This window comes from Macrosteles quadrilineatus, unplaced genomic scaffold, assembly GCF_028750875.1.
Source record: "Macrosteles quadrilineatus isolate MER2022 unplaced genomic scaffold, UCM_ALF_1.0 Scaffold_2__2_contigs__length_208266976, whole genome shotgun sequence".
NCBI lineage: Eukaryota > Metazoa > Arthropoda > Insecta > Hemiptera > Cicadellidae > Macrosteles > Macrosteles quadrilineatus.
Window position 1 is genome coordinate 178,055,928 of NW_026542595.1, and position 12,619 is coordinate 178,068,546.

Sequence of the window (12,619 nt, forward strand, 5' to 3'; positions counted from 1 at the left end):
AATTTAATACTAACTTGGCCAATTGCTCTGCTCGTCAGCCTACTGGCTTTCCTTTAAAATGTACAGTCCAACCTCAGTATAAGGGACCGAACTGAATATTCGTTATATCAAGGATTTCGTTAAAACAAGGTTCGTTATATAGAAGTTAGATTTGCAGGAAGTCGAGGTTCAGAACCATCGTCGGTCAATATAGGTTGGGATTTGACCTCATTAAAACACAATTAAAGTAGCATAGGCTACGATACTTTACAGTACAGTGTTTACATTGTACAGTAGAACCTAAATTATCCGGCATAATAAAGGGGAGGAATCTTTAATATTGCGCAATCATGACAATGGCATTGACATTGGTGCAGGTTAAAAACTGTAAGTTTAAAATCACAGCTTAATCCAACCCTCATAAAACCTAGCCAAACACTGTATTGTATAGTCATAAACCATGTAAAGAACAAAACAAAACTTAGAGTTTTGTAAGCTACTGCTCGTGATAGGCCGGTAGGCTACTTACAGTACAGTACTGATTTATCACAACAGAGGAATATCAATAACTAGCAGAGTACCCGTCCTTCGTACGGGGTTGGAATATAAGTATAAAATGCTTATTGCAGTTATACTCGAGCTTTGCGTTTGCAGTGGGGGAGGACAAAGTTTAATAAAATTTGCTTCCTTAAATTGACGGTGTACTATGGTATTACACTTCTACCATAGCCATAATGTTCTACCACTTGACCTAAACAATAAAGAAAATTAACTATTAAAAATTCACAAAATATCTAAAATTATTCATAACGTTAAAAACGTAAACATTACTGTAAACAATCCTACTTTGACAGTTCTCATTGCGTATCACAGTTTTTCGTTGCTGCTTAGTTCAAATTAGCTGTTTACATAAATGCAAAAAAATATACTGCTGCACCCTGTTGGTAAATCTTATAACTTTTAATACTTTTGTATATCAAAGAACCAACTTTTTTAGTTGAAACAGCTGACTAAATTCTTTAATTCCCATTAAATATGAATACTAATAAGGTTAACATGGGGAATTACAGAGCCACTGGGGTGGAGCCCAAAAGGATTTTTGAGATAAGAATATGCCTATATGTTAATCGGGAATGTGAGCTATCATCATGCCAAATTTCAGCCCAATCCATCCAGTGGTTTATGCGTGATTGAACTTCAAACAAACAAACAAACAAACAAACACACAAACTTTCACATTTATAATATTAGTAAGATAATCATTAACTATAGCATTGGTGTTGCTAGTTCAAACAAATCGTATTGAAAACAATAAATTATTAGATAAGTCATTATAAAAGTGTATAGTCATAGCCAACTTAAAGGTAATAAAAACACTTGTAAAAGGAATGTTAAAATAACAATTTTGCTATTCTTTCTCTTTTTTATATTCTTTCTTAGGTTTCTCAATTCTCTTTATCCAAAAATTTTACAATTCACCATAGTTATTTATCGCCCAATCACAGCTTACAGGTCGTAAACATTACATCGTCATCAGTCCTCATTGAATGAAATCAGTTTTCAGTTGTAACAAAGCGCAGCGACAGCAGACAGAGATGTGTAAAACGGAGCAGACGAATGTTATCGCAAGCGATGACGCCACCTTTCCATTTCATTTGATAAAGAAACAGAATTTCCATAAACAATAATGGGGTGGGGGATTTGTTATATCGAGGGAAAGACGTAGACAATTCGTTAAGCAGAAATTAAATTATTATTAAATAATTATTAGCTATGTAGAGGTTCTGACAATGATAAATTTGTAATATTGAGGTGTCTTATTTTAGCCAAAATCACGAAAAATTTGTTAAATCAAGGTAGTTGTTATGGTTTGTTCGTTATGTAGAGGTAAAATATACATTGTGTCTTATGGAGAGTTCTAGGGGATAAACCAAATTCGTTATATCGAGGTTCGTTATATCGAGGTTCGTTATATCAAGGTTAGACTGCACATTTTTTTGTGTTTTTAAGTGGCTTTCTCCAAAAAAGGTTTTGTGGTGGCTGAAGTAACTTCTTGGGAGGTATTTATTTATTGAGAACATTGTCATATTTGCTGAACAAATTAATGTTGTTTGCAGAACTGACAGTTTATTTGTGGTGGCTGAAAAATCCCTGCACAAACAAATAATATGATTATAATTATATCTCATAATTATATAGTTATGAATTTGCCACAACAAAACCATCACATCAATGTATGTTAAAACTTTACTTTAATTACTATTAATTTTTTAAGGAAAGTGGTTTTTCTAACACTTGACCATGTAGTTCCACTTGTAGTCAGTTCTCAACATAATAGACCTCATCCAAGAGTTGGCTTACGACCTTCAACTTGTGTAGTCAGTTCAAAACATAATGGACCTCATCCTCAGCCAATAGACCTTCAACCAATAGTTGGCTTACAACTTTCAACTTGGGAAGTAGTTTCTCAACAGAATAGACCTCATAGCATCTAAGTCTCATTTTTTTCATTGCAGCAAAACCAATCCAGTATATTATTGAACAGTCAACCCAAAAATCTTGCACAATTTACCCTTTACTTAAGTGTTAGTAAAGGGTAGATAATGGATATACCTAGAGTGTACAGTTGTGGAGTCTGCAACAAGAACGCCAAAAGTAGTGCCATACTTTGCACAGGTCCCTGTGGTAAATGGATCCATTTCAGATGCATAAATTTGACATACTCTGATGTAAAAACGATGTCCAAATTAGAATTAGGTAAATGGAATTGTCCTTCATGTATAAACGGTTTGGTTACTGAAACATCTAATATCAATGTGGAAAATGAGTTTGTTGAATCTGAATTAAACCTTTCCCTCGCTGCAGAAATTGGTGGCGCTATCCTCCAAGAAAATGAAAACTTGAAACAACAGTTGCATGAAATGAAGAATAAAAAGTCTTTCTATTAAATGGAACTTGAAGATAAGTTGCAGCAAAAAGAAGTTGACATAAGAACAATGACTTCAACTCACAATGAGAGAATAGAGGAAAAAAATGCACTGATTAAAACTCTTGAGAGTAAGTTAAGAACCGAGTTTCAGCTTAGGGAAGAGCTTATAAAACATGATGAATCGAACAAATGTACTAAAACTAAACCTATATCTAAAGACTATCAAACACAAATTATTCTACAAGAATTAAATCTAAAAAAACAGGAAGTAAAAAATCTTAATGCTATTATTAAAGTGTTAGAGCAAGATAAAAATACCCTAGAAAGTGAGGTATCAAATCTCCATTCTCAGAACTCTAATCTGTGTTTGCACTGTTACCCAGTTTTAAAAAACGTTCAGAGTAATGATAGGAAGGTATTACAAAGGCCAATTCCAACTCAAAATGAAAGTCTATCATTTAATATTCCATGTAGTAATCGTTTTGATATTCTTACAGCACATGATGCTAATGTAGCAGAAAACGATGACAGGAGCGATATTTGTGCTATTGGACCTGACTCTTCCGCACCTGAAGTCACCAATAAGTTTATTAGTAAGCCTGTGAAGAAAAAGATTTCTGGAAGGAAAACATCATCTAAACTGACAGCTTTCAAAGATACCCATTCGAATCAGGCCTACAAAAAAGCAGAAGACAATCCAAAAAAGCCTGATTATAGGATGTTGGTGTGCGCTGATAGTCATGGACGTGAGTTATCTCGGAACATAAATAATATTCTTCAGTCCCACGAAACGGTGGCCTTTGTAGCTCCTGGTGGGGGGGCGAAGCTTGTTCTTAACCCAGCAAACCTGAGGGGTGAGAAGCTGACAGAGGAAGATGTATTAGTAGTTTTGTGCGGGACTAATGATGTTTCACGTAATGAAGCACATGAAGCTATAAGTATAATAAAGGATGCTCTTGACGAACACGTTAATAAACATATAATTCTGGTGAATATTCCTCATAGATATGATCTTGCAGAGTGGTCGTGTGTTAATGAGGAAATTCGGAAAACAAATAGAATCCTGAGTGAAATGAGCTGTAATTACTCCAATGTAAAGATGGTAAATGCATATGAAGCAGGGAGGCACCTTCATACCCACCATGGCTTGCACCTGAACAACAAAGGTAAACTATGGTTATCCCAAAAAATCTGTGGGGTAGCAAAGTCTTTTTACGCTCCCATGGAGAAGATCGATCTTCAGACCCATAATCCATTGTCAGAAGTTCCTAACATGGCTGCTGTACATATTCCTGAGCCCAACCATCCACTGGAGGAAACACTGCCGGAACCATTAGTAAGAAAATCTAACACAGAAGAGCCTGGTGTGTCTGTACCAGTGATGTCAAGATGCCCTCAGAGACCAGGAGATACGAGTCAACCACCTCCTCCAGGAACAGAGTTGCTGTCGGGAAACTCCACCCCACCGGCTTCAACGGTTCATCGACAACAACTAGACCCTCTGACCCACCCATAGATTTAATAAATTTTACTAGTTGTGACGAAATTAGCTTAAGTAAGTCCAGCAAATGTAATAATGTTTTAATAAATGGTAGAACTACAAACAAGAAAAAAATCAATAGTTTTACAGGTAATAAAAGTTATAATAATGTTCACACAAAAAACACTGTAACAATTTATCACCAAAATTGTCAAAGCCTTCTGAATAAAGTCAATACATTGGAATTGATTGCAAAAGAAATGAATTTAGATTTTCTTTGTGTAACTGAACACTGGTTAAAAGTTAATGAAATCAACATATGTTCAATTAGCGACCTTCATCATGTAACTAGCTATTGCCGAACTTCTAGAATTCATGGGGGCTCAGCAATTTTTTCTCGCTATGACCCATCATGTATCAAAGTAATGGATGATATGAATAAATTATCTGTTGATTTAGACTGTGAAATAGCAGCTGTTGAAATAATAAACATGAATTTATTGCTAGTAACCATATATCGTAGTCCATATGGAAATGTGCAAAATTTTTTTACCATCTTAGAAAGGTTACTAAGCCAAATATATCGGCAGAAAAAACAGTCAATTGTATGTGGCGACTTTAACATTAACTTTCTTAGTAATGATAGTGACTCTGTAAACCTTTTAAACCTTTTTAGTATGTATGGGTTGCATATGACAATTTATGAGCCTACGCGAGGTAATAATTGTTTGGACAACATATTCACCTCATTAGAAAATAATTATACAGCCTCTGTGGTTAATAAACATGTTAGTGATCACCTTGCTCAAGTTTTTACTTATAATTATAGGGTGGAAGAGAAGGATTACTTTCCTGTATGTAAAGGTAAAACGGTCACAAAAATAACTGAGGCTGGTATAAGAGAACTCAAGTATTATTTAAGAAAAGAAAATTGGAAAGAGGTATTTTACATTAACGATGTTAACTTAGCATTTAGTAGTTTTATAAATATTTTGTGTTTTTATTTTAACCTTAGTTTTGTAAAACATGTAAAAAAATGTCAAAGGAAAAAGAAGACCTCCAACAAATGTTCTTGGTATAATTCAGAGCTACAAAAACTTAAAGAAAGATTGGATTCTCTCTACCATTTATATAAAGACACAAATGTTGTTTGGTATAGAAATGAGTACAGAAAACTTAAAAATGTGTATAGATGTAAGATTAAAAATGCCAAAAAAAGGGAAAATGCTAATGCCATAGAAAATGCCAAAAATAAAACAAAAGCTTTATGGAATATTGTAAATAAACATAAAAATAAGTCAAGCAAATGTAGAGTAGATAATTATTTTAAGTCAGATGAATTTAATGAATATTTTGTGAATACTGCCTGTGATAATGTAAATTCTAGTCAAAATGTAGGAATAAGTATTGTTGTAACTTTACTCATTATTTAAGGAAAAAAGTAGTACCTGATAGTGTTAGAGATTTAGTTTTTAAATATGTGACGGAAAATGATGTTTTAGATGTAGTAAAACAGTTAGCTCCAAAAAAAAGCACGGATCATTTTGGAATGACAAATGCTCTCATTAAGGAGACCATACCTTACTTAGTAACCCCATTAACAATTTTGATTAACAACTGTATGGCTCAAGGTGTGTTTCCTGATATCATTAAAATAAGTAAAGTTCATCCTATTTACAAAAAAGGAAAAAAAGATGAAATAGGTAACTATAGGCCTGTTGCCATTGTTCCTGTTCTGTCTAAAGTTCTTGAAATAGTTATTGGTAAACAGTTAATGCAATACTTAGAATCAAATCAACTCCTTTGTACAGAACAGTTTGGATTTCGTAAAGGGCTTTCAACGACACATGCCATTACTTCCTTGGTTGATGAAATTCTCGACTGTTATGAAAATAAGGATTTTGCTGCAATTACATTCTGTGATCTTAGTAAAGCTTTCGATCGAGTATCACATGAAATTTTGTTAAAAAAATTAGAATATTATAACCAGGGCCGGATCTAAACAATTTTTGAGTGGGGGCAAACTAAAATTTGCCGCCCCTCCCCCCCCTTCACCCACAACAAAAAATCCCTCACAAATTAAACAAAAATGGAATAGGTAAAGTGGAATAGGTAGATAACGAATTCCTTGATATAACGATTTTTTTTTTAATCCCCTAGAACTCTCCATAAGACACAATGTATATTTTACCTCTACATAACGAACAAACTATAACAACGACCTTGATTTAACGAATTTTTCGTGATTTCGGCTAAAATAAGACACCTCAATATAACGAATTTATCATTGTCAGAACCTCTACATTGCGAATTTAACCTCTGCATAACGAATTGTCTACGTCTTTCCCTCGATATAACAAATCCCCTACCCAATTATTGTTTTGGGAAAATCTGTTTCTTTATCAAATGAAATGGAAAGATCACGTCATCGCTTGCGCTAACATTCGTCTGCTCCGATTTACATCTTTGTCTGCTGTCTCTGTGCTCGCTCTGTTGCAACTGAGAACTGATTTCATTCACTGAGGACTGATGACGACGTAATGTTTAGTAAGCTGTGATTGGGCGATATGGGATAACTATGGTGAATTGTAAAATTTTTTTGATAAAGAAAAACCTAAGAAAGAATATAAAAACAAAACCAAAGAGAAAGAATAACAACATTTTAATATTCCTTTTACGAGTATTTTTACTATCCTTAAGTTGGCAATGATTATAGGCCTACACTTTTATAATGACTTATCTAATAATTTATTGTTTTCAATACGATTTGTTTCAACTAGCATTAGCAACACCTTCCTCTGTTGTGATAAATCAGTACTGTACTGTAAGTAGCCTACCGGCCTATCGCGAGCAGTAGCTTACAAAACTTTCTACTGTTTTGTTTTGTTCTTTACATAATTTATGACTACGCAATACAGTGTTTGGCTAGGTTTTAGGAGGGTTAGAACAAGCTGTGATTTTAAACTTATAGTTTTTAACCTGTACCAAGGTCAATGCCATTGTCATGATTGCGCAATATTCAAGATCCCTCCCCTTTATTATGCCGGATAGTTTAGGTTCTACTGTACAATGTAAACACTGTACTGTAAAGTATTGTAGCCCATGCTACTTTAATTGTACTGTATTTTAATGAGGTCAAGTCCCGACCTATATTGATCGACGCTGGTTCTGAACCTCGACTTAGCGAAATTCCTGCAAACCTAACCTCTATATAACGAACCACGGCAGTGAGGCAGGGCGGCATGGCGCCTTGACAGGGATGGCGATCAGCTGAAATTGTAAACAAACTTTGCTGTGCTGCTAACTATGCTATTAGGGCTCTCAGTGTTTTCTACTCCGTTGCAATTTATATTGATTTCTATTGTAAAATTATTGTTTGTTATGCAGTTTTGAAATTACTCAATTGACGTTCCTTATGACGTTCGGCTCATTAAAAACTTTTACAAACTGTATTAAACAAATTTTCCGCAACCAGAAATTTGCCGCCCCTCAACCCTGCCGCCCGGGGCAACCGCCCCCTCTGCCCCCCCCCTTGTTCCGGCCCTGATTATAACATTAAAGGTAAAGTGTTAGATTTATTTAGATCTTATTTGTCAAACAGAACACAGTATGTAGTTTTGGGAGAGGATGCATCATCTATTAAGCCTGTGTATTGTGGAGTTCCCCAAGGATCTGTGCTTGGGCCTCTGTTGTTTTTGGTAGTAGTTAATGATTTAAGTGTTAATATCCCTGCAAATATTGTATTATATGCCGACGACACAACCATCATTACTAGACATGCAGATCATGAACAACTTTTGGTTGACTCTATGCATAATCTAAAGCTAGCTGAAAACTGGTTAATTTCTAATAATCTTGTTCTAAATAATGATAAGACAAAAACTGTTTTGTTTAACCTTCGTGAAGTACACAGTAGGCCAATGGATGAGAGAAATCCAAAATTTTTAGGATTAACTTTTGATTCTACTTTGACCTGGCATGACCATGTTATAGTTTTAAAAAATAAACTGAGTTCAAGTATATTTGCTCTTAAACAATTATGTGGCGAACTAGAACGGGCTTCTCTCATACAGGCATACTATGGACTTTTTCATAGCCATATAAGCTATGGGTTGCTTGTTTGGGGGTCTTCTGCTCATGCAAAAGAAATTTTCAATTTGCAGCAAAAGGCAATTAGGGTAATAGCTGCTGTAGATAGGCACCATGATTGCACTAAATTTTTTAAAGAATACCAAATATTAACACTGTTTTCTCTATTTATTAAGCAATGCCTGTTATACTTAAGACCACAATTAGATAAGTTAGATTATAGGAGAGATATACACTGCCATAATACTCGCCATAAATGTAATATAAATCTTCCTTATGTTAGACTTGCTAAAACTGATAAAAAACCATTAATTTTAAGCAGTAAATTTTATAATAAGTTACCAATAGCCATAAGATTACTTAATGATAAGGATTTCAAGATTAAAATAAATAACTTTCTTTGTAATCAGCCATTATATTCAATAGAAGATTATATGTCAAGAACACTGACTCCACTAGATTTTAATTAATGTTATATCTTATGACTAATTTGACGTGCCAATGTATTTGTATGGAATATTAACTGGCAAATAAAAATCTCATTCTCACTCATTCTCATTCTCATCTCATTCTCATCTCATTCTCATTCTCATTCTCATCTCATTCTCATCTCATTCTCATTCATTCATTCTCATATCATACATAACCTCTTTGATGTATATTTGCCCTGACCTTAGATATTCATCACATTATTTCTTAACTTTTCAGGCTGGTGACGCAGGAATTGACATTTTACCTTGAGGATTTGAAGAGAATCAAAGTTCTTCCTGAAGAAGAGTTGTGTATCGAAGCCATGTCTGACATTTGGCAGCCCAAGTATAGATAAACTTGTATACTCAGTTATCAGATGAAGTCGATACCCAAGTGTTGTGTTCAAAATGCCACAAGTTTTCGCCTAAATTTTACCTTTTGTTACCAATTTTATTTGTAGTCACATAGGGGTTTTTGCACCACTTATTTTGAATATGGCTGTGAATTAAGGAATGGTTTTTCATACTTTTTATTTAGCCTCCGTTAAAAAAAATTGCGTAAGTCCTTGGAGCCTAGACGTTCTAACTCATAAAGCAATTAAATAACTTTAAATTAAATTTCCAATTTCACAGTGCACTAGATATTTAAATTACAATCACTTTGGTATAAAAAAAATATTTTGAGATGGTAAAATAACTCTTCAGCGGCTGTTTGAAATTAACATTGATCTTATGGCAGGCAAATCCAAGATGGCCGTTGGCTTCCATGGACTCCCTCGGAAAACAATTCAAAATTACAAACAGCATTTCTAATCTCACAGTTTACTAGATATTTAAACTATAATCACTTTGGTATTTGAAATAATATTTTTGGATGATAATTAACTATTCAGCAGCTGATTGAAATCATCCAAGATGGCCGCTAGCCTCCAAGGACTCTTAAGGTAATTTTCATGGGCTTATTTCAACACCAGTAACCAAGGAATTTAACAGTTTCTTTTCCAAGTTAACACCAATATTCTAAATCCTTGTCTCGACTATCTAAATTCATCCTGATACTACAGAAAATCTACCCTTCTAGAAACCTTTTTCTGTCTCTAAACAGTTTGATATCCAGAAAAAATAAATTGTATTAAATTAGATCAAAAATCAAGGAATCTCCAGTTTCCTCCTTTATATCGTGTTAGATAGTTCTCTTGGTTTGAATAGATAATTTAAATTGTCATACTCAGTGTAGCTGAAGCGGTCGCGAGAGTCGTCAAGTATTGTGACATGAGCCACTCTCCTTGTCGTTGTTCGCTGCGACGTTGTTGCTGTGACGTCTCGTCCACTTCTCTGCCAGACGCAGGGTCTCATCCTTGGTCATCCCTGCGGTCCGTCCACTCCTCCTCGTCCATCTCGTGGTCAGACGCCGTCTCTCCGATACCTGACAAGTTCTCAAACTCTATCCTCTCAGGTGTGGCTCCTAGGTCGTTCACGTCCTTCTCCTGCAACTGCATAACCGTGTCTGGTGTCTTGGGTAAAGCTCGCCTTGCAATATTTTTTTTGTTATTTGTTATTTACTTGTTCCTCTTTTCTTGTTTGAGTCATGCCGTAATGATGTACACAGAAAAACTATCTTCCAAACCTTCCACCTCTGTCGTAGGAGTAATTGCCGAGCCTTCTTGCAGTATTCACAACGGAAGCAGCCCCTATATAAGAACTTGCCCTCGGCGCTCACTCTCTCCATCACATAGACCCTCTTGGCACAGAAATGGCAGATCTCTGAGCCACCAGTCGTGGAGATTTCAGTGCTGCTTTGGAGTTAGGCTTCTGCAGCACAAGTTACTCTGGCTCCTGGTTCATGTTGGCCAGATGGGCAGCCATGGCCGACACCTTGCCTGGCTCAAGCACGCTGCGCTCCTTCATGTGTCCCTCTATCTTCTTGAGAGTGTCTTCGATCTCACTGTCCTTGTTGTTCCTACCGTCTTCCTTGGTGAGCCTTCGAACCTTATCTTCATACTGCTCCCTGCTCCATTTTGGGACTTTGGGCTCCGTACGACCTTTCGAGCTTCTGCCAAATTTTTTTTCTGTAATTTTCTTTACGCCACACTACATTATTTTGATGAACTTTCCACGCAAGGATTTAGTCCAGAAAACAGCTGTTTGCCGCCAGCTTATTCAAATGGGGTTTCATTGCGTAATACTGTTCTGCAATGAGTTTTACCGGACACCAATCAGCTGATTATACTGTATTTTCGTGGCAATTAGTGGTTATAAACAAAAACATAACCTCTCATGACTAGTGATTTTTAGTCCTTTAGTTGGTGGAAATATATAAGGATTTGTACGGATTAAGTAGTATGGCGTAAACTATCGTACGTAACTCGTCCAAAATGTGTGTACCGGACTCGTATGGAAATCCCGTACTCGACTTCGTCTCGCACGGGAACGACCACACTCGTCCGGTAAACACTTATTTTCAGGACTAGTAACGTAATATACTATTTCGATTTCCTTCACGTTCCAATCGGATTTTTCAATTTTTCCGATAGCTCTATGAAGATCTTTTGGCTTTTTGTCGTACGCTCCCTTTAATCGGTCCTCTATGTGTTTCATCCGGCCAGAAAACTCTTGGTCCATAGAACCTCGCCTGACTTCAGGCAACAATCTCTGCTCTTTATCTCTACTAACTCCCAACGATTCCAACTTCTTAACTCTTTCTCGGCAAGGAGTTCTAATATATTAATATTAATAAATATTCCTGAGAGAGGTAGGACAACATGGCGAGTGTGTCTGGTACTTCACACTGCTCCATCTCCAGGCCAGTCATAACCGGTGGAATGCCCAGCTCCCTCACCAGTATGTCGAAAGCCAGCTGGTTGTTCTTGGTTGTCAGAGGCACGAGAGAGTGGAAGTCTACGAGGTCCGGCCTGTAGCGTTGGATGATGGTACACAACGCCAGACCATCCTTGAATGAGCTGCTCATGTCATTGATGTGAACACTGTCATACAGCGTGACCTGCTTCTTGTTATGTATATTTGTTATTGTTTTGTTTTAGTTTAGTATTTATTTGACTAATGTTGTTGTTATTTAGTTATATACCTTTATTTGTTTAGTTGACTAAGCTATTGAAATATTTACGAATAGTTGTATTTTAGTTTGTTTAGTTTATTTAATAATATTATGTTTTCTACTAATGTGTTTTATGGTTGAAAAGATAGTCATATTGCTACTTTGCCGAGTTAATTTAAATTAAATACTGTTTACTTCACATTGAAAAGATAATACCAGTGGTAATATAGTGCGGAATTATCATACAGTGACCCAGATTTTGTGTGATTTCCAAAACAGTCAAGTCGCTTAAGAGAAATTCTGTAATTTAACTGCAAATAACTAAATAGCGAGTTTCCAAGAAAGCATTTATTTAAATATCACCTCAGCCATCTGTTGTAAGTAGATATTAGGAGGATAACACATAAACTATGTTAAATTAAACCATTAAAATATAAATATGAATCTGAGAATGTATCCAGAAAATATGTACAAAAATTTATTACTATGTTAACAAAATGTATCACTGTATGAAGGATAAAATAGTTAATTAAGACTGAAAGCTACAATCTGTTTTGGTTTTAAAGTTAAACGTTTATTGTTTGTATTGTATGTAAGAAATCTTTAATTGTAGGTAA

General features: G+C 35.4%; 1 protein-coding gene across 1 annotated transcript in view; it reads left to right on the plus strand.

Moving 5' to 3' along the window:
• The window catches only part of LOC128986000 (vacuolar protein sorting-associated protein 54-like), a 31,881-nt gene extending 21,994 nt beyond the window's left edge, over window positions 1-9,887 (plus strand). The window contains exon 20 of the mRNA XM_054406049.1: window positions 9,186-9,887. Coding sequence (XP_054262024.1) covers window positions 9,186-9,303 — 118 coding nt within the window. The 3' untranslated portion in view covers window positions 9,304-9,887. The remainder of the gene's footprint in view (window positions 1-9,185) is intronic.
• The last annotated feature ends 2,732 nt before the right edge of the window (window positions 9,888-12,619 follow it).